This window comes from Lissotriton vulgaris, chromosome 5 (genome assembly GCF_964263255.1).
Source record: "Lissotriton vulgaris chromosome 5, aLisVul1.2, whole genome shotgun sequence".
Taxonomy (NCBI): domain Eukaryota; kingdom Metazoa; phylum Chordata; class Amphibia; order Caudata; family Salamandridae; genus Lissotriton; species Lissotriton vulgaris.
Window position 1 is genome coordinate 1,551,194,661 of NC_141693.1, and position 22,734 is coordinate 1,551,217,394.

The window sequence follows — 22,734 nt, forward strand, 5'->3', positions numbered from 1 at the left end:
CCCAATACTTTGGGCAAATACCGACAGACGCCTTTCATAAATGGAAAGATGGCTCAGGCCTATAGGGACACTTGTGCCAGCGTCACCATGGTGACGCCTAACTTTGTGGACCCTGGACAGATCATGCCAGGTACAGAATTCCTGGTGACCAATGCAAGCAATGTCACTACCAATCACAGTATGGCAATTGTAGCTTTCTCCTGGGGAGGGGTAACTGGCCACAAGAAGGTTGTAGTTAGTCCAGACCTCCCAGTGGATTGTTTGTTGGGCAATGATTTGGAGTCGTCACAATGGTCAGAAGTGGAGCACCGGACTCACATGGAAATGTTAGGTTTGCCAGCACATGTGTTCGCTGTGACTAGGTCACAGGTCAGGAAATGCCCCACTGAACAGGTGCTGGATCCTGGAACAACGGACCAGACACCTCCCAAGAAGAAGAGCAGTAGGGTTAAGGCTGCGCCTTCCCCCTTGCCCCAGGTCGAGGATCAAGTCTCAGAGGAGGCTGACCTACAGGAATTGAGGGAAACTGAGCCTAGGGAATTCGAACTTGATCAAGTTGAATTCTTGGGTTCAGGGGGACCCTCAAGGGAAGACCTGGGGAAGGACCAGTTAGACTGCCCTTCTCTTGAACCCCTCAGACAGCAGGCTGCTGCTGAGGCTGCTGGGAACGCCACAGGTACCCACAAGGTATACTGGGAAGATGGACTCCTGTACACTGAGTCAAGAGACCCCAAGCCTGGCATGACCAGGAGGCTGGTTGTACCCTTGTCTCAGCGTGGTTTCCTACTTACCTTGGCCCACGAGACGGAAGACGTTAGAGGCACTGCAAGCAGCAGGTCTCACTATCAAGGCCACCAAGTGCCAGATAGGGCAGACACAGGTTGTATACCTGGGCCACCTTGTAGGTGGAGGTCAGGTTCAGCCACTGGAGAGCAAGATACAGTCAATCAGGGACTGGGCTCCTCCAACCACCCAGACTCAGGTTCGAGCTTTCTTGGGCCTGACTGGTTACTATAGGAAGTTTGTCAGGAACTATGGTTCCATTGTGACACCATTAAACGAACTGACAAGTAAGAAAATGCCAAAAAAGGTTCAGTGGACAGCGAGCTGTCAAAAAGCATTCGATGACCTAAAGCAGGCCATGTGCACGGCGCCTATCCTCAAGAGTCCGGACTACTCCAAACCATTCATTGTCCAAACAGATGCTTCTGAGTTGGGTGTGGGAGCTGTTCTTTCTCAACTGAATTTTGATGGTCAAGACCAGCCCATTGCTTTTATAAGCAGAAGGCTGACCCCTAGAGAGAAGAATTGGTCAGCTATTGAGAGGGAGGCCTTTGCTGTGGTTTGGGCCCTGAAGAAGCTGAGGCCATACTTGTTTGGCACTCACTTCAAGATTCAGACCGACCATAAGCCCCTCTTGTGGCTAAATCAGATGAAGGGTGAAAACCCCAAACTGCTTAGGTGGTCCATTTCCCTACAGGGGATGGACTTTACAGTGGAACATAGACCTGGTACTGATCATGGCAATGCCGATGGGCTCTCCAGATATTTCCACTTAGAACAAGAAGACTCACCTGGTCAAGGTTAGCTTATTGTTCCGACGTTTGGGGGGGGGGTCATGTAGGAGAGTAGGGTCTGCAATCCTATGATCACCCAGATTTTTTGCTTTTGTTTCACTGGTTTACGACTTTCTCTGGCTGTGGGCCTGCTAATCAGACCCACAGCCTGGCTGTTCTCTTTCTAAATTACGATATGTACCCTAGGTGCATTTACCAATTGGTACTGGGCCACCTTATCAGACCCCGTAACGCAGGGCATAGGTGTACCCAGGGCCGCCGGGGGCTGAAGCATGTATTATGCCACCCCTGGCTGGCCTCCTAAATTTGACACAACTGGCTGCACGACAGCTGGGGCGAAGGCGTGTAACCACCCTTCGCTTTAGGTATAGTAGCTCTATATCTAACCATACAATGGACACCCGAGTTCCTATCAGTCACTCCTATGGCAGGCCTTAACAATCCTGAAGGCAGAGTGCGTGGGCTCGTGTGAGCTAGGTTCAGGCCCGAGCCGAGCCCGGTTGCAGCTTGCGGAATCAAGACCCAATGGCCGTTCCATGATAACGCGTACCATAACGGTAACTCCGGTGTCGCGTTATCCAGGCATGTCGAGTAAGGTGTCATACGAATCGGGGTGCTGCCCTCTCACCAATTCTGGCGATGAGGTTAGCATCCCACCCTTCTAGAGGGACACGACATGTACATAACTGTGAACCCCGGTTAAAGTTAACTGAAGCCTCAGCTCCACAAAATGGATGCTGCCACCACAGACACGAGTCTGACCTCCTGCTGCTGGGAGTCCTTCCAGCGAGGAGCGCTTGGACAAAGGGTTTCCTGTCGAGGGCGGTGTTCGCACCGTCCCAGACAGGGTTTGTGTATTCTGGGTAGGTAGGTCTTTGGCGAGAAGGTGACTGCGGAGTGGCACCCCGGTGCTCACTACGCATCTGCCGGTTAGAACCAGTTCCAGGGGCGACGGCCCTGGCCTGGGGAAAGTCCGGCAGGGGAGAGGGGTGTAACTACCCCCCTTTCTGGTCCCTCCCTTAGGGCAGGACCTAGTCATGTACCCACCCCTTTCTTTAGAATAAAGACCGGAGCGGGGACCCTTCCAAATTAGATCATCTTTGATTCAAGAACTACTTTCTACGAAAGGACATTCAAGACTCTTCTCAAGATTTCTCCCTTGTGACTAAGGAGTAGTCACCCTGCATCAGCGGGCACCAACTAAGAACTCTGCGGTTTGCTGTAAGTCCTTCCTCAAGGAATCCGACGGCCCAGCTCGACGAGAACCGGCTTCCCTGGCACCTCTGACCTCTACCCACGTCATCAGCTCAGCTGTGATCTGTGGGTGCGACGAGACCTCGAGGGACCGGCCATCATCAGAACCTGCACGCTCTTAAAACCAGCACGACTATCGAGGTAACTCTCTGGTGAGTGCTCTGGGGTCCGAGAAGCCCCGACCCTGAGCCGCTCCAGCACCGAAGTGCAGTCTCCCAGCATCTCCACGATCTGCGTGGGGCCCTTCTGCTCGCTGCTCAGCACGTTGTCTGGTCACTAGCCGCTGGCTTGTGCCCTTCTGTGACGACATCCGAGAATCATCACTGCTGGTCTGGTTGCTCCAGACTGGCCCTTGCTTCCATCTTTCCGAGAAGCACCCCGGACCCTCCTGGTCCACTCAAGACGCCATCTTAGGCCCACCACGTGGCCCTGAGATCTGCCAAGGCTTGTTGCCCCATCCTGGGCCCAGCGACGCCGACAGCATCATCCTTCGTGGGACAGCTCGCACCTCCGCCGTGGTCGCCGACAACGCCTCCTGGTCCGTGAGACTGCAGAGCCTAGCGTCGCCCACTCACCTGGTCGAGGTGACGGCCAACCGGTGCCTTCCTGGTACCCTCTGACTACTGGCTAGTAGTACGAACTTGGTCCCCTCTGCTTTCAGGTTTCATCAATCTCCGATCCAGGCTTGGATCTCTACGAACTAATCAGCACTGGTCGCCGGCCAGCAACTCCTTTTCTTCCGGCTCCTGGCTCGTCAGCGAAGACCCCGACGCCTGTAAGACTTGTGCAGCCGCAGCCCTCGTGGCTAGGTAACTCGGCATTTCGGTGCCTGCATAGCCTCCTTACTCTAGGGTCCTGAGTCCCTCGCTTCCGACTTGCCTTATCGGGTCCGCCCGAGACCTTAATCTTTCCGTGTCCTCGGACACTTGTTTTAATTGTGCACTTGAAGTATTTGCTAAAGAGATTTGGTTTGTGCTTAGTACCCTGTCCTCATAAAGAGTACAGGGCTGTTGTGATTCTTAATAAATATACTGTTTATTTTCATAACACTTGTGTGGTGTCCTTTCACTGGGTGTTCAAGGGGTACATGTGTGGTAAACAGCTGGCTTAACGCGCCCTCTCGAGTCTTTAGCCTTAGACTGCTCGTATCCACGCTACTAGGATAGCTGGTCTATAGGTTGACTTACAACCAAACACCATAAGGGTCGTTGGAACGATACATAGCGGTCGCTAGAATAGCGAACGTTGCATATCGGGCCAACTTCTCACACACAGTATTAAGGACTTTGACCAGGTGTTTAAAACAGGGAAGGTTACTAGCCTATATATACTTCCTACCCTGAACCGTGTCAATATCATCCTAGTGTAGCTACTTTTTATATACACAAGATAATGCTGAATGCCCTCATTCTGTAACATTAGTTGGTTTTGAATCACAGAGGTTTTCTTGGCCTCCGCATCCCACCTTTTATTTTCCCAAAAAGTTAAACACAATTCCTTCAGCTGTTTTCTCGGGATCACTGCCATGGTTTGCGGGCTCGCAAAGAATTCCGGATGTCCAATATCCGTTAGGAATTTCTTCACGTACTTAAACCATTCAATTTTATGGCTCCCTTGCAAATTCGTACAATCTAGAATGGCGTCCCTATTCAAATCAGTCTCCCTAGAGACCCATACCATGTGCCATAAATATATAGGACTGGCTTTGATGAGGTCAGTTATATACGTCAAACCCAGCTCTTGATGGCAAGCGTACGTGGAGGTGGACTTAGGTACTGCAAGTAAGTATCGCACAAAGGCGTTTTCACATAACTGAATCTCACTTATGTCAGTAATACCCCACGAACCTGCACCTTAGATAACAGTAGATATACACTTCGATATGTAAATGTCCAATAGTATGTTTACAGGACGCCCTCCAAGCCTAACAGCGAAATTTCTAACTGCTCCAATGGCTCGTGCAAATGCAAGTTTCCTAGCATTGGCAGCAGCGGTCCATGTGCCGTTTTTGTCAAAAATTATTCCCAGATAGGAGAAGGTGTTTGTGGTTTCAATTCTTATCCCTGAGAGCGAGATATTGCACCGTGCGGTCCTCTTTTTGGAAAAACACATACTAAAGGTTTTACTACTATTTATTTTCAAACCTCTCTCCCCCATATAATCTGAGAAGGCCCGTAACAACCTTTGAAGCCCCACTTGGGTCCTAGCCATAATCACAGCATCATCCGCATACATTAGAATTGGTACAGGATTTCCTCCAATTTGGGGGTAATCCTGTTTACACTCCACTAAACGAGATGCTACAATATTAATATATAAATTAAATAAAAAGGGGCCAGGATGCATCCCTGACGCACTCCCTTTTTATTGGGAACGTCGAGGTGCCATGTCTCATATCGTGTGCTGTGGGTGTGTGCTGGGGGCGTGGGCGTGGGCGGGTCGCGGGATTACGGAAAAAAAAACGAGCGTTGTGCCCAATATTTCATTGTTTTTTCTTCCCAGGTTCTGTACATTCCAGCTCCGGGTGTCCACCCTGCTCCCTTTAAATACCCCTGCACCCCATAATCATAACCCACCCTTACTCCTTAAAATACCCCAACACCCAAAAACACTAAACCATCTTAAGCCTAAAAATATACCCTGTACCCCAAAACCCAAACCTATCCCTAAACCCTAAAAATACCCCTGTACCCCAAAACCCAAACATAGCCCTGAACCCTATAATTACCTCTGTACCTCAAAACCCAAACCTACCCATGAACCCTAAAAATACCCCTGTACCCCAAAACCCAAACATAGCCCAGAACCCTAAAAATACCCCGGTACCCCAAAACCCAAACCTACCCCTGAACCCTAAAATACCCCTGTACCCCAAAACTCAAACCTAGCCCTGAAACCTTAAAATACCCCTGTACCCCAAAACCCAAACCTACCCCATAACCCTAAAATACCCCTGTACCCTAAAACCCAAACCTAGCCCTGAACCCTAAAAATACCCCTGTACCCCAAAACCCAAACCTAGCCCTGAACCCTTAAAACACCCCTGTACCCCAAAACCCAAACCTACCCCTGAACCCTAAAAATACCCTTATACCCCAAAACCCAAACCTAGCCCTGAACCCTAAAAATACACCTGTACCCCAAAACCCATACCTATCCCTAAACCCTAAAACTACCCCTGTACCCCATAACCCAAAACTATATCTGAACCCTTAAAAAACCCAAACACCCCAAAACATATACCTCAGTTCCCCAAAAACATATACCCCTATACCCATACTTACCTTATCCAAACATTTAAAAAAAAAACATGCTTTTTTTTTCATGCATTTACAACAAATTTCGTTGTAAATGTATGTGTGGTAAAAGCATATAAAATGTAATGCCATGCTACGGGCATGGTGTTGTGTCTTGCCCCTCTGGCTTTCCAGCCTTTATATGAAGCCCTCTAGAACCTTATAATTCCATTGCAACAGAGGGCTTCAACAGTGGCATTTGCTGAAGAAAAGTTGGTGGACGAGGTCAAAGAAAGCGCCTGCTCATTTTTAAAAACGTTTAGTGTCCCACTTTTCTCCACTACCTTAGGTCAGAAAGAACTGATACAGTTCATAGCCGCTGGCTAATGCCATACGTGGTAAAATTGCACAAAGAGACATTATTTTGACCCAACTGCGCTGTCCTTTCGGAAGTATGTCATAAAACACTAATGCAGACTTCTCCTGATTGTTAAATATATGCATATAATATTAATTACATGAAAACAGTAACATTTCCTCAGAACTGATTTTCAAAGCGGACCTCAAATCTCTTCTATTCCAAAGACACTTTCAGAACTAACTCCTTCCTTCTCAGACCCCGCCAGGAAGTTCTTTAGTCATTGGTAAATTTCTCTTATATATTTATATTTTTGTTTGTACATTCTGTGCTTGTTGTGTTTGATATTGTGTTCCTTTTGCCTGCGTTGTTTTGATTCTATAGCCTGCTATTTTTCGCCAGGAAGTTTTTTAGTCATAGGAAATTTTTCATATATATTTATATTTTTGTTTGTACATTCTGTGCGTGTTGTGTTTGATATTGTGTTCCTTTTGCCTGCGTTGTTTTGATTCTATGGCCTGCTCTTTTTGTTTGCTCCATTTTTGTAACAGTTCTCTCATGTAAAGTAACTGGTTCTATTGTACAGTGCTCCGACACCTTAGGGTAAAGTGCGCGCTTTATAAAAATGCATTAAATAAATAAATAAAATAAATAAACACAATGACACAAGACACTGCTACGGCTCATGCCCACAATGACCACCCCAATATAACGATGCAGTTTACACTCACCCAGTTTGTCAATGATATGCGGTGCAACTTGTGACAATACAAGCCAACGTCGCAATCCCCCTAAGTCTCACCTGCAGTTTCTACCGATGGTACAGTGGAGATACTCTAGTCCAGAGAGGTACGGCGCGTGCCCGATGACGTCACAGCGACAGGTTGTGGGGCGTCTTCAACCGTTGCCATCTTGTAAGGGGCGTGCTTCCCGTTTCCACATTGGATAGGTCAGGCAGAACGATGTGTTAATGCTGCCCCTCAAAAGCAAGACTCAAATAGTTCCAGGGCTCAGCAGTGGCAATTCGGGCTGCTTCTTGGCTTACCCAGTGCGATCGTAGATTTGAACTATTAGCCGAGAATCCTGCCTTTAACTCTGCAGATGCAGTGTGTTCATGCATGATAAGACATCCCGTTCTAAAATGGCGCCTGCGTCCCTTTAGGAACAGCACTGCCCAACACGGGTGTTCCACGTTTTAGACTCTTTATTTATTTATTTTATTTTGTTCGAAAAGCTATTTCTATATGCGTTCTCTTATAATTTCGTACGCGGGTAGTTGGAAATCGAGAACTGAGTGCATTGAACATTTATTACAAAAGGTCGCTTATTAGTGCGGGGCAGCATGTGCACTCGTGATATACTTGACTTGTCGCTGCACTCTATGGCGAACGATTGGCTGTCTAAGCGCATGCGCCTAGTTGTTCCACCATGAGAGTACTAGTAGGTAAGGAGGGGTGCTCGGGTTTAATGAAGTTGGAAGGGTGCCCTGTAGGTCAACAGCATAACACCAGAAGTGTGAGATCGGCGCTCCTTCATTTGTCGGTTTTGGAGTAGCATTAGTTTTCAGTACCTGTAAATGCCAGAGAAGGTCGCGTGTGTGGTGGTGTCATGTTGAGAAAAAATACTGGCTTTCTTTAGTTTCTAAATTATAAACTGTTAACTTGTTGTAGTGGTAGCTCCATGCCTCGATGTTTAACTCAGTGTAACCCGCAGATTTATATAAACTGCTTAATAAGTATTGCAGTTTCTTTTTCGAATCCACACAGAACGCCATCACTTCCTGTTTATGCGGCAGACACCGGTGTTTCTCGCAAAAAAATATTCTTTAGCTTTCTCCCAATTTATTATTGGCTCAACTCCAATGCATTTTATAGTTGGAGTTTATACAGTGAGCTGCATACATGCACACATATTACAACAGGAAAGTGGGGGGTTGGGGAAAAAATGGGGGGAATGGGTTTCCCCATTGACACCTATTACAATATAGGCATCTTCAGGGGGAGACAGCTAAAATAAAGCCGTTTTGGCATCCTGAAGCGGGTCTGTCTGTTGGCATGTCTGCTCTTGCTGTTCCATTTATAATCAACTGATTCTGAATCCCTCCAAAACCGAATTCCTCCTCTTCAATCTCTCCTCCCCCGGTGCAATCATGGATGGATTAGTTGAATCTACTTAACACTAAACCCATCATTGCCGATAGCGCAAAATCCCTGGTTGTCATTCTTGACAAAAAACTCAATCTAATCCCCCACATCAATTCCATTGCAAAGTCTGCTCGATACCATCTGCGCCTTCTTTGGGGAATCCATCGCTTCTTCCCGGAGCAGGACCTTATAACCCTGGTGCAATCGCTGGTCCTCTCCAGACTTGACTACAATTCTCTTCTTACTGGCCTCCCCAAATCCCACTTGTCCCCCCTTAAATCGGTTTTCCATTCAGCAGCTCGTTTCATTTATGGGGCCAAAAGAAGCGACCACATCACACCGATGCTATCCACCCTCCGCTGGCTTCCAATCAAGGCTAGAGCTATCTACAAGACTGCTTGTATCACCCACAAAGCCTTGCACTCCTCCTCTCCTCGCTACCTGGCGAATAAACGGAAACTCTCTGGAGGCTCTAGACCATCACGTAATGCGGAAAATCTTCTGCTTGAACCACCCACTTTCAAGAAGGAAAGAACAATGGCACAATCCTTTTCAGGCAACGCGGTGAGAATCTGGAACTCCCTTCCGCTGCAGCTCCGGACCACCACCTCCTCCCAGTCCTTCAAAACTGACCTCAAAGTTCTCCTCCTTCAAAGACACTTCCAAATGTAATTCATGCCCTCTCTATTATCTGAAGGAAGCCCTTCCACTATAGAAAAATCTACTTTACTTGACTATGGAAGTGTCTTCCCAGTGTGTTCTTGTGGTTTGAGAGTCTGCCATTTATTGCAGTTTTATCTTTCTACCTGTGTTTGGTACTCGTGTGTAACATGCATCCGTCACTTTCTCTAGTAACACACTGTTTTCTACCTCTTACATTTGTTTGTACTCGAAACCTGCACAAGTGCCACCATTGCCCACGTAACGTTTGTTCTTGTGTTTGAATGTCCTCCATATATTGCAGTATTATACCTCTGTCTACTTTGTATGCTTTTGTAACCTGCACACGTCACTTTTTCCTCCTGTAATGCACCGTTTGCTACCTATTGTACTTTGTTGGCTCACGATTGTCATTTTTGCTTCATTTATTGTAACGTTTGCTTTTGTATTTTGTGCACTTGTAATGTTCTCATGTATCAGTTCTGTTCCTATTGTGAAGCACTCTGACACCTTCGGGTAAAGTCCGCGCTATATAAAAACGCATAAATAAATAAATAAAAGTGTCTTCTCCGTGCTCCACACTTCCGAAGCCCCACTCTTGGCACGCGCTGGTAGCAAAGTCCGCACTGAAGTAGCAGAGCCGCTTTGCTTAGTGTTGTATTGATGACAGGAACCATGTGAAGTGTTTAAGATGATACTCCAAGCTCTTCTCAATAGAACTTAAACACCTTCAACATTCTATTATTTCTCCAACGTTAAAATCTGCCATTCTACAATGATAGGTGGGAGGAACATACCTACAATAGTGAGAGGAATAACTTGCGATGATAACTAGAACAAGTATGTACTTTTTGTATATATGTAACAATATGACATTGCAACACTTTGTATGTTAATAAACTAAGGACCTCGTTACGAGTTGGCCCTTTTTAGATAATATAAACCAAAACCGAAGGGTTGTATGACACAACCATGCATGCCTTAACCACGTGATCTTTATAAAGACTGCATCTTTACCACGCATGCCTTTACAACGAATTTCGTTCTAAAGGCATGATTGGTCAAGGTATGTGTGAAGATCCCACCCAGCGCCCTCTGCCTTAAAATTCGTCCCTCCTGCGTTATAATCTACCTGCCCCAGCCCTATTAACTACCCAGACTCACCCCCTACCCTTAGCCCTAAAATCATCCCACTAGCCCAAATAAATTACCCCGACCCCAGCACCCCTACTCTGAGCCTTAAAAACTGCCCCAGCCCTGAAAAAAAACACCTATTCACTCCAGTCCTGAGCCCTTACTTTCGACCCCCTGCCCTAAAAACTACCCTAACCCCAGCACTCCATCCCTAAGCCCTAAAAATTGCCCCCAGCCCTGAAAGCTGCCCCTCCCCGTCCTAAATTTTGGCTTGTGCCCTAAAAACCACCAGGACCCCCGCCCAGCGGAGGCTGGTTAAATGTGAAAGTGGTGGGACGTAAAATTATTGTCTTACTGCACTGCAGCTATTGAGCGAGCCCGAACCCACTATAGAGGATTCGGGGGGAAATTTTTGAAAAAAGAGTGGACAAATGGTGCATTTTCATACAAATTTGAGGAAGCAGGAAGGTTAATAACAAGTGTTCAGAATCACCATAAGGAGCTTCAGGAACTCCTTAACAAGGGACATTCCCTCATAAATTCTAAACCTGCTGGGATTAGTCAGTTGACAATTGACCGCCGCAAGTTCCCATTTGTGGGTCCAGCCTCTTAAAGAGGAGCATGACAATAGGGAGGCTGCATGTGTGTTTTCACTAAGTCAGAGTTCAACAACAGTATTCGGGATCCCACAGATCCCAATCCCAGATCAATAGGCCCAAAAGACAATGGGAAGCAGTATTTGCAGATAAGGTCCGCAATGTGATTCCACATTCCTTCCCTGATCAGGCGGGAAAGAAGAACTGTTTGAAACCTTGTGTAAACGGTTTGAACCTTTTTGTGCTATCAATGGATTTTTTTTAATGTAAGGCATACATCACCGTTTGCAGCTTTAAAACCCTTATCCACAGTAAACCATAATCTTGGTACTGAAATAATATTACCGAATGCAGAACAAGCTGCAGTGTGACTGCAATTAAATATTTATCAAACTAGTACGTTTGTTAATCATGCATATGTGTAAATATTTGTAGAGATCTGAATACTCCAAGATGGAGGGCTGAGCACACAAACGTTTTAGAAACAGCTGGCGCCAAGCACAGCAGCTTTGTTCTTTTGTTGCCTCATTGACAATCCGAGGGGTTGTTCTTAAGAAATAAAATTGAAAGTACACATAAGCAGATACTTTTTGGCGGATGTGCCTATAATACAGCATCACAGGGATGTACGTGTCACAGGGTTACAGCGACCACATGTGTCTGTGCCAGGTTTGCTGCTCTAGAACAGACCGGGGGATCTCGGTAACTGTACTGGTGTGGGGATATTTGTAAACTCCTCGGTCCAACCCAGCCTGTTGGCGCTCGTGCACTGGTAATCACATCTGCCCAGGTACATGCTCTGGTTGCTTCCATGTGTGAACCATCACTCTGGCGGGTAATCGCTTCCGTTTCACGGGTATCTCATGTGCTGTGGGCGGGGTCTCTAAAATCTAAAAAAGCACTGTGTGGGTGGCGCAAAGATAGGGATTTACAATTGAGTGTGCGTGCAGTTAGAGCAGGGAGTGGTGCGAGCGTGTGAATAACTTTCAAATGGGAAATGAAGTGCGTTGCGATATGTGCAGTGATAGCCCAGCAGCAGTGCCCTGTAGGGAGTTCCCGGTGATGATCTGGGCAGGTATGCCGTGAGCAGTGCTGCAGACACTGGGGAACATAGTACAAGCAGACAAGTCTTTCATGGGTACATTAGGGAACTTTAAACGTATTTTTTAAATGTATTCATACACGGTTTAATGTCAACAGATCACACTTGGTCAAGGTCTGATTTCAACAACCTGGGTCCCAGGTAACACAAAAGGGGTAAATCTAAAACTTTCTGACATACGCCTACCGTCAGACACCTAATGTCCAGCGCAATTGCGGGGGGGTGAGGGGGTCGCACACGTGAGGTCTGGCCTCAAGACAAGTATTGGCGCCATCAAAACATGTTTTGTTATCTGTCCCCAGTCCTTTTATACGTCCACTGCATTTGATGCAAAGCTGGATATGAAAAAGAAATTTGCACAGTGTATGTGAAAGAGGTAAGGCGCTCTATCCATCAGGCTGGATTATTTTTTCTCACGTCAATATTGGTCTGAGTATACACTTTTTGTATGCTTTTCTGCCACCACATGGCTCACTGTATGCACCTTACACTACCTTGCATGCCCTGAAATTGGTCTAGTGGGATGACTGTTGCCACTACCTACTTTGACAGTCGCAATCGCGCGGGGGGGGGGGGTGGGGTCGGAGGTCGCGCAGGGGGTCGGGAAATTAAATATAAAAAAGAAAACTTACCTCACGGACGGTCCGCGCCATCTCTGCTCTCCTTGGCGCCTTCACGAATGGCACTGGAGTGGACTGGCTACCCCTCTCCGCCAATCCTGCGCCAGGATTGGCTTAGGGCACAATTACTACTTGCCCGCCTGCTCATTAGGAGACCGAGGTTTGAGCCTTTGCTTAACCCTCGCTCTCCTAATGGGCATGCTCCAGCAGAGCAGACACTAGTGCGCATGAGTGGGCACAGTGTGAAAATTCGTCCTCCGTCCCCACTCAGCAGCACAACACAAGAGCGCATGCCTGTTGCCCCTGATCTGACAATCATGTCAGTCAAAATGACGTCGGACCGCTCACCCTCTACAGACTCTGGTGGGGGGTCCAACGTCATGTTGACTGACATGATTGTCAGTTCTCCATCGGCGTCTTTAAACTAAAGTAAACTGATTCAGTTTACTTAAGTCCAAAGACGCCGAGGGAGCTGCGGGCGGGGGGGCATAGCCCCCCCGCCCCAATGGACGCACCGCGCTGCTCCGCCCCCGAGGCCCTAAAACCAGCCCCCACCCCTAAGACCTCTACCCACCTCCCCCAGTTCAACTTACCAAGCTGCGTCCCCGTCCTTCATTCCACGATCCTTTAAGTTCCTCTCCCTGCCCATGCACCCTGACAGCTAGAACACCGACTGCCTTAACCACACATATGCATGGTTAAGGCAAGCAGTGTTTTCTCTTGCGGGTAAACGGCACGCATGCTTAAGCCCGTGTTGTAAATGCTGTTTCCCAAACCGAAATGTGCGTTATTTATCAGGTGCAATTATCATGAGTTTTTGGGGAATAACATGGATTTTTGTGTTTACTGCACCAAAATCCATATATTCTGGTAAAGGATGGGCATTTCCCCTGCTAAATATCGCAAATTTGACATAGTGATATTTGTCAGTAAACTCGTGATTCAAATATTTGCATTAAAAGGACATATTACATATATCAGAATTTATTAGCCAACTAATAAGGCCCGCATTACAACTGCCTAAAGTCAAGTTTCCCTTTCAGGAACAATTCAACCACATGTATACTTCACAAACGCACCTCAATCCCCCAAGTAAGACAAAGTCTGGAACCACAACAATATAGTAAGGATACAAAACAAGATTTCATGTCATCTTTCTCATAGAAGTAATGTAAAACTGTACGCCCAAATTCCTTTGAGCAAATTTTGCAGTGACCCAACACTCCTTGGAAACCACATTAAAAATTATTTTCTCAAAAGTTAAAATATGTTCCTCGGCGTGGCTTAGCGGGCGAGCATGGCGGACGTGGCTGCCTAAGAGCTCCCGCCGGCCCGCCGATTATCCTGGACTTATCCTGGCCCTGAACCCCGAAAAGTGCACCGCATCAAGGGTGGTGTTGGCGGAGGACACCGGGAACCGTCCGGTGCTGGGGACAACGCGCCTAGACCGTCAGCGGCCGTGGGGCGAGTGAGTGCCGCGAGCGGCCTGGTGCCCGCCGGACAAGCCGGGACCTCAATTTTGGCGTCCCCGACGTGGGGACCTGACACGGAGCCGGCGCTGCCGCTCCCTGACCGCGTTCCGGGGCTGCCTGCCGTCGGCGGCTCACAGCGGAGTGCCCTGCCGATCCTCCCATTGCCGGCGGTGGGGGCCTGGACCGGGGGGGGGCCTCGGAGGAGCTGCGGCCTGCCTGGCCTCGCCGGAGCCGGGGCCTCGAGTTTGGCGGCCCCCGCCCGAGGACATACACGCTGGTTTTGGGACACTCTGGTACTGCTGTCCGCGGCACCCTCCGCCTTCCGGGGGCGCGGCGCCCCCCACCGCGGGCAGACACCTTGCCCTCCACTGGGACTGGCGGCGGCTCCGTTGCCGGTGGGAGCTGCATCCTCCATTCTTGTTGACCGGCGCTGTGGGGGCTGAGGCGCCGGAAGGGGTCGCTGCTGACGTTGGACCTTTGACCAGTGATTATCCTCCCGGGGCCTGGCTGGACCTACAGGTGGTGTGGACGTGGCGAAGGGGCCGGAGCGGCAGGGGCGGCCTGGTGGCCCGGGCGCAGCCGGGACCTTGATCTTTGCAGCCTGGGCTGGCCACGATCCGGGGCTGCCTGCTCCTGACGACCTACAGTGAGATCCCCTGCCTTTCCTCACCGTGTTTGCGGTGGGGCCTGCGACTGGAAAGGGTGTCGGAAGATCTGCGGCCTGCCTGGCCTTAGTGCAGCTGGGACCTCTAGTTTGGTGATCCCCGCCCGGAGTCACCAGCCCGGATCCATAGCCCTGGTGAGTGGACACGGCGGGGCCCCCCGGGAACTGAGGTGTTAAACAGGCGCCTGGCCCGAGTAATTGTCCTATCCGGCTCCTGTGGTACCAGGGGCGGCGGTTGGAGAACTTGTGGTTTGCACTAGAGTGGCCCATATCTGCGCCGTGCCAGGAGTGCCGGTGGGCGCGAAGACGACTTCATACACCTTGGCGGGACGACATTGCCTGGGTTGTACCCGATCTGTGGGCCGGTGGCGAGGGACTCTCTAGCGTCCTGGTGTGTTCGGGACGTCTCGGCCGGGGCCTAGCTGGTGGACTATTGCGAGAAGCGGCCCTAGTACAGGTGCGTGTCACTGCTCTACCGTCTGAGCGGCCGCCATGACGAGGGGCTCGGCCGCCACTAAGACAGGACCCATCGACAAGTTCACTGGCCATGGTGGAGGAGCCGGGGCGGCTGGTGGGAGTCATCCGGCCGGACCAGACAACGCGGCGTTGATGGCGGCCATTACCCAGTCCCGCGACATGCTGGATGCGAAAATTGGCGCGGTGGGGGCCGATGTGATGCTGCTGCGTCAAGATCTTCGCAATGCAGTCGCCCGCATTACCGCGACTGAGACCAGGGTCACGGCGGTGGAGGGAGATGTTGGTACCCTTAAGAAGAAGATTGCCGACATGGAACAGATCCAACGGGGCCTGGCGCATCGTGTGGAGGATGCCGAAGGGCGGGCGAGGCGGAACAATCTGCGCTTCGTTGGTTTTCCGGAGGACTGCGAGAATGGGCCTATGGACGCTTTTCTGTCCCGGTGGCTGGAGAGCTGGCTACCACCGGACTCCCTGTCGCGATGCTTCATAGTGGAGCGTGCCCACCGCGCCCTGACACAGAAGCAGCCAGTCGGGGAACGGCCCCGCCCGATCATCGCCAGGCTCCTCAACTTCCACGACAGGGACGTCATTCTCCGGGAAGCGCGGATGAAGGACGCCCTGCTGTATGACAATCATAAAATAATGATCTTCCCGGACTATACCAAACTGGTCCACCAACAGAGGCACTCCTTCCTGGATGCCAAGGCCAAGCTGCGTGGCCTGAAGATCCAATACTCGATGCTCTACCCGGCCCGCCTCCGGGTGATCTTCAATTCCAAGACCCTCTTCTTTGATACGCCGGAGGCCGTCTTCAACTGGACCGATGAAACAGTCAGAATCCGACCTCACGTCCAACCGGGGCTGCACTCTGGATCATCGCGTGGCTCGTCTCAGGACAGGAGCAACCCGTCTGGCAACCCGCCTGGCAAAGGGAAACGTCATCGCAAGTCCCGCTCCCGGCGGAGGTCCCTGTCCCGGGACCCCCTCCTGGGGGACACACAGCCTGCTGCGGACCAATCTGATGGAGGATCCTGATCGCCCTTCATGGGGACTGTCTGCTGGTTGCCTTCTAAATGTGACTGTATCTGGCGGAGGCTGAGCTATGGTCGGTGGGACATACAATGGCTGGTGCAGTATTGACTACTTCTTCTTGGCGAATGCCGGGGCCTTCGGGGGCTGTGACTTTCGTGTGGTGTTTTACTTATGACTCTGCTGTATGTTTGTTGGGGTTCAGGGCACGTACTTTGGGCTGCCTCCTCCTGTTGGGACTGGGGGGTGGTTCTGGGAGTGTGCCTGATTAGTTCGGGGGGGGACTAGCTGGGATCCATTGGTATGGCTGGCTTTGGGCGCTGTGTTTTGGGCCTGAAGTACCGTATACCGCGACAGATACTTCATTGTTCCTTGAGGTATGGGGGTGGGGGTGGGGGGAACCTGGGTGTTTGGTTGCTTGTGAGTTGGGTCGGGGTCGGAGGGGTGGTAGGGTTTGGGGATTCGGGGTTTGTGGGGTCTGGGGTTCTGGTTCTGGGGGTGCACGTGGTCTCTGTGTATTTTGCAACTGTGGGATCTGGGGCGTGGGCCGGGGGTCGGGGTGTGTGGGGCTGGGAGCATTGTGATCATGGTTGATGTTCCTCACTTGGCGCCCAATGGCGCCTCCATGCGTATTCTTAGCTGGAATGTACGAGGACTATTGGACAAGATTAAACGGGGGGCGGTGCTTCGCTGGGCTAAGAGGGACTTGGCAGATGTGCTCCTTCTTCAAGAAACGCACATGCTAGGTACAAAAGCCCTGAGTTTGCAGCGCTTTGGCTTCCATCAAGTGTTCCATGCCGGATTTACCAGGGGCTCCAGGGGTGTGGCCATTCTTATTCATAGACGGCTGGCATATGTACATGAGCGTCAGTGGCTTGACCCCCAGGGACGTTTTGTCTTTGTACAGGGGAAGGTCGGGGTGGAGCCGGTTGTGTTTGGCTGTGTGTATGCCCCCCCCCCCTTGCAGTGGGCCTTAGCTGAACGTTTGTTTTCCTTGTGGGCTGAGTTCCCCCGCTCCATGGCTGTGATTGGCGGAGACTGGAATGATGTGATGGATGTGGCTTTGGACCGGCAGAGGAGGCCGGGCGTGGCACTTGTATCCTCCCCTACACGGTTGGGGGCTATGGTTGATGGTCTGGGCTGGGTGGATGTATGGAGACATCTGCATGCGGAACGGCGGGAGTACACCTTTGTCTCGGCTGTCCATGGCTCCCTTTCACGTTTGGACTGTGTGTTTGTCCCGAGGGCCTTCCTTGACAGGGTGAAGGGGGCGGCGATTCGGCCTCGCGGGCTCTCGGATCACTCCCCAGTGGCGGTACAAATTGACTTGTGCAAAGCGCGCTCCCCCTTCCGATGGCGAATGTCCGCGTGGCATCTGCAGCGCCCTGATTATTCCCAGCATCTGCGTAGCGCGATTGCCCATTATTGGCAGGACAACCTTACCGGAGGGATGGATGCGGTGACAGTCTGGGAGGCTATGAAACCCACCCTGCGGGGCATAGATATTGCTTGGTGTGCGTCGGCTCGCCGGACTCGGCTGGGAGGCATTGCTGCGGCTGCAGAGCGGGTGGAGGAGCTCGAGGCTCGGCACAGTGAGGCACCCGATGATATGTCACTGCGGCTACTCCTGCAGGCGCAACAGTCTTATTACTCGGTCCTGTTGGACGAGGCTCGTCAGGCGTGGTTAGCCACCCGTAGTCGGGTCTACCAGTGGGGCGACAAGTCTTGCACCATGCTCCATAGGCTGTGCCAACAGAACCTACAGCCTCTTACACTGCCGGGCCTTGTTGATGATGCAGGAGTGGCGATTACAGATCCGGCAACTCTTGCAACGAGCTTTGCGCGCTATTATGGGCACCAATATGCCTCTCGGGAGACTCTCTCCCCTGCCATTATCGCAGATTATATTGCATCTGTTCCCCCATCTGCTGTATCTGATGAGGTGCGCGAGGCCCTGGACCTTCCCCTGTCGGCTGAGGAGCTGGGTGATGCACTGGGTCAGTTAAATGTAGGCAAGGCGCCGGGGCCGAGCGGTTTCCCCAGCGAATTTTAGAAGAAGTTCCATCTGCAGCTCGGGCCGCACTACTTGCGGGCCCTGGAACAGGCGCGAGAGCATGGCCGCCTCCCACCGGACTGGCGTCATGCCGAAATAGTGGTGTTTTTCAAGCCTGGTAGGCCCCCCGATCGCCATGACTCTTATCGCCCCATATCTCTCATCAACTTCGAGGCCAAGCTCCTGGCGAAGGCGCTGGCGAACCGCTTACTCCCACACATTTCGGCCCTTGTCCACCCGGATCAGGCGGGTTTTATGCCGCGCAGGGCAACGAGACACAATATACGACGGGCGCAGGCTGCGATACAAGCGATTGAGTCTTCAGAGGACCCGGCGGCGCTCCTGCTGGCTGATATTGATAGTGCCTTCGATTCGGTCAGCTGGACCTTTCTTTTTGCTCTGTTGCCGCTGCTGAATCTCGGCCCGGTATTCCTCTCCTATATCAGGCTGCTCTACACTGAGATCACGGCCTCGGTACGTATCTCGGGAACGGCGTCTGCTCGTTTTCCGGTGTCCAGGGGCACGCGTCAGGGGTGTCCGCTCTCCCCTTACCTTTTCGCGCTGGCCATGGAGCCGCTGGCCGCCAGGGTGCGCCGCGATGAGCTCTACCGTGGCTTCGTCTGGGGCGCGGATCACTCGGACCGCATAGCTTTATATGCGGATGATGTGCTATTTTTCATGACTGACCTGCAGCGTACGGGTCCTCGCGTCCTGGAGTTGATGCAGGAGTTTGGTCGGACATCGGGGCTCTTCCTTAACCCGCGCAAATCAACCATGTGGGTGCTGGGGGGTGCCACAGTGGACTGCCCTTGGGCTGCATCCCTTCAGATGGCTGTGGAGGGTGTGAAGTACCTGGGTGTCTTCCTCTCTGCCTCGCCAGCAGTGGCATGGGACCGGAACATCCTGCCGGTATGGGATCGGGTCCAACTGGACGTCAAGACATGGTCGCGCATGCCACTTAATATCTACGGCCGGTCGGCCATCTTCAAGATGGTGGCTTTGCCCCGTCTGCTATATCAACTGCAGAATCATCCCTTCCAGGTTGACCCGCAGTGGTTCCGTACTGTTGATTCTGTGCTGGGCCGGTTTCTGTGGGCCGGCGGTGCTGCCAGGGTGGCGCTGCGCACATGCTTCCTCTCTACCTACTGCGGCGGCTTGGCGGCCGCGGATATTTTATCTTACTATCAGGCCTCCCATCGCCTTGTGCTCAACGAGTGGTGGTATGGAGACCGTAGTGATCCGGCTTATGCCCTTAAGCATTCACTGATGGGTGGCGCCTCCCTCCACACCCTGCTGTACTCGGCTAGGCGGAGGCGACTGCTTCCGCAAGTCACCCAAGTGGTCTTCGCTGTCTGGCGGCGGGCCCTGCACCGGGTGGGCTGGTGGGGTCGGCTTACAGCTGAAACCCCGTTGTGGCGCAATGGCCTGTTACCGGCGCTGGCGTCTCTGTCCGGATTTGACGGCTGGGATGCGATTGGGATCTCGTCCCTAGGTCATGTCCTCTCTGGTACTACCCTAAAGTCCTTTCAGGAACTTAGCTCCGAATTTAGCATGCCCAAGACACAATTTTTCCGTTACCTTCAATTTCGCCACGCGCTTACCCCTAGTCTGGTGGGCCTGGAACAGCTCCCTGATTTTAGCCCTATCGAGGCTAAATTGTTTATGGGAGACCTAGGTGACAAGAAGGTCTCGCAGATTTATCGCTCTCTGGTCACTCACTGTTCCCCTTCACTCGCAGCGCTGAGGGCCTCTTGGGAGGGTGATGTTGGTCCATTGGATGATGACGACTGGCGTGAGGCCTTGGAATCTCCCCGAGGTGCTGCTATAGCCATCCGCCTTCGCTTCATCCAGTTCAAATACCTCCATCGGGCGTATTATACTAGACACCGCCTATGGCGGGCAGGCCTTATCGCGTCTCCGGAATGCCTGAGGTGTGGTTCTGAAGAAGGCACCCTGTTTCATACAGTATGGTCCTGTGAGAGACTGACTCGATTCTGGGCTGGGGTTTGGGACTGCCTGTCAGAAGTGTTGGGTTGGGACCTGCCCCGTACCCCCAGGCTGGGCCTTCTTCATGTTCTAGAGAATGTTGGGGGCAATATTTATAAACGCCATTTGCTGTTGCTGGGGCTGGTGGTGGCGAAGAGGGACCTGGCGCAGGCCTGGAAGAGCGAGCGCGCCCCCCCACTCGGGGCTTGGAGGGCGGGCCTGGATTTTCTCATGGGTCTAGAGCAGCCCGTTTTTGAAGCCCGGGGATGTCCCCGTAAACATTACAAAATCTGGAAACGGTGGGCGGATTACCGGGGCCTGCTCCTTGACCCCCCCGTGGACATTGTTGATGCATTACAGCTGGATGTGGATCCCGCACTCTAGGCCGCTGGCCGGCTCCACCTTTGTAAGTTATCTCATGTTGCTGGACTATGATCACGTGCACTGGGTTAGGGTGGGATAAGGGATTTTGTGGAGTCAATTATGTGTGGTGTGCAGTTGAGAGCGGTGAGGTTACTTAGATATTTCACAACAGTGGGGGTTTGCTTAGTGGGTGAGATGAGGAGGAATTCCGTCTTGAGGGCGTTTAGTTTGAGGGGGTTGGTGGTTAGCCAATTTAGGGTTTTGAGTAGGGTTCCGTTGAGTGACTTGATGTCTTCGGGGGAGGCTATTTTCATGTACAGTTGGGTGTCATCCGCATACATGTGATGTTCTATGTTGGATGCTTTGAGGATTACAGTCAGAGGTTCAATGAAAAGGTGAAAGAGTGTGAGGGAGAGTGAGGAGCCTTGGGGGACACCCAGAGTGCAGGGGCTGGAGTTGGATAGAGTTTGATTGGATTGGCTCTCTGCGTTTTGTTGTTGAGAAAAGAGGCAAACCATTTAAGGATCATGCCTGAGAGCCCCATTCTGCATTCCAGGAGGTTAAGTAGATTGTCATGTTTGACAGTGTCGAATGCAGATGAGAGATCAAGTAGTATTAGTAGGCATGTTTCATTCTGGTCAAGCAGAGTGAGATATGAGTGATGGCCGTTTCAGTGCTGTGGCCTGTGCCGAAGCCTGATTGTAATTGGCCGAGAAGTTGGAATTGCTCAATGTGTTTGTGCAGGTGTTCATGAACACATTTCTCCGGGAGTTTTGCAAGGGAATGGATGTTTGTGATTGGACGGTAGTTATTCAGATCTTCAGGGTTCGCCGTGGGTTTTTTGAGAATAGGGAGCACAAGGCCAGTCTTCAGGCAGTCGTGGATTTCACCTTTAAGAAGGGAGGCGTTGATGATCTTGGTCCAGAGCTGGACTAGTGATCCTATCATTTCTTTGAAGAAGTTAGGGGGAAGAGGATCATTGAAGTGATTAGAAGGTTTCAGGGTCGAGAGAATGTGAGGATGGCAGTGTTATTGAGGGATGAGAATTGACTCCAGGAGGCATTATTTTTGTGGGAGAGACATGGCAGCGTGGGTAAAGAGGAGTCAGGAGAGGGTGCGAGTTCGATTAGGGTTGATTTAAGATCTGCTTCAATCTTGCTCGCCTTACTGAGGAAGAAGTCAGCAACAAGAATCATTATTTATCTCACTTCACCACCTCAGTTCAGAGCCAGCCACATGCAAATCAGTCTTGACCCTGTGCCTCATGGGAACAGTCCAGGCTCAAACTGCCAAGCCAGGTCTTACCTGAAACAAGCATCCTGGGGCCTCCCCCATTGCCCGAGAGCCTACCATAGACCTCTTTCCAGAAGGGCCTTACCCGTGTGGGCACCACCAAAGCATGTGTATCAGTGTACTCTGCTGCCCACAACGCCTCAGGCAACAATTCGAATCACACCTCCCCATCAACCAGATGCATGTGGAATATGCCCTGTGCAGCAGCTTTAATTGAAAAAGTTGGAACCACGGATGGATAGCCAGCTACCCCGCATACATACAGGCCGCGCCCCACTCATTGTCCTCTAGGCCCCCCATATCTCCTTCCCAAGTGTCAAATAGCTGCTGCAGCCGGGCCCACTTATTGCTAAGCAGTGTAGAGTAGAACTACGAGGCAGCATACCGTCAAAGCAGCCAATGTACGATATTACAATGGGCTCACATCTTCTAAGTGCTGCGGACAGGAGATTCTCCGCCTCAAAATAGCTCAAATTTGCAGGTAACACAGAAACTGCCCCCTCTCTCCCTGCATCTCGTATTGGTCCTGCAGGTCTGAAAAAGTCAGGCAATTCTTGCTACCAAAAAGGGTCCTCTATCTTGGAGATGCCAATCCGCTCCCAGCACCTGTGAGCTCCTTGCAGAGCTCCGCCAGCACTCAAGTACCACAGCAGAGTTAACTGACCCACCCAGCCCATACAGCATGTCGCACGCCGCCAGGTCACGCACCACAGTGG

General features: G+C 51.2%; 2 protein-coding genes across 3 annotated transcripts in view; one reads left to right on the forward strand and one right to left on the reverse strand.

Moving 5' to 3' along the window:
• The window catches only part of EMC4 (ER membrane protein complex subunit 4), a 160,457-nt gene extending 153,138 nt beyond the window's left edge, over nucleotides 1-7,319 (reverse strand). The window contains exon 1 of one of the 2 annotated variants that reach the window (XM_086920410.1): nucleotides 7,228-7,319. The gene's annotated coding sequence lies outside the window, so the exon portion shown is untranslated. Of the gene's footprint in view, nucleotides 1-7,156 lie in introns of both variants that reach the window. The other variant, XM_086920411.1, reaches the window with a different exon arrangement.
• A 489-nt stretch (nucleotides 7,320-7,808) lies between these two features.
• The window catches only part of LOC147715131 (epimerase family protein SDR39U1-like), a 98,608-nt gene continuing 83,682 nt past the window's right edge, over nucleotides 7,809-22,734 (forward strand). Inside the window, exon 1 of the mRNA XM_086923617.1 lies at nucleotides 7,809-7,869. Coding sequence (XP_086779743.1) covers nucleotides 7,854-7,869 — 16 coding nt within the window. The 5' untranslated portion in view covers nucleotides 7,809-7,853. The remainder of the gene's footprint in view (nucleotides 7,870-22,734) is intronic.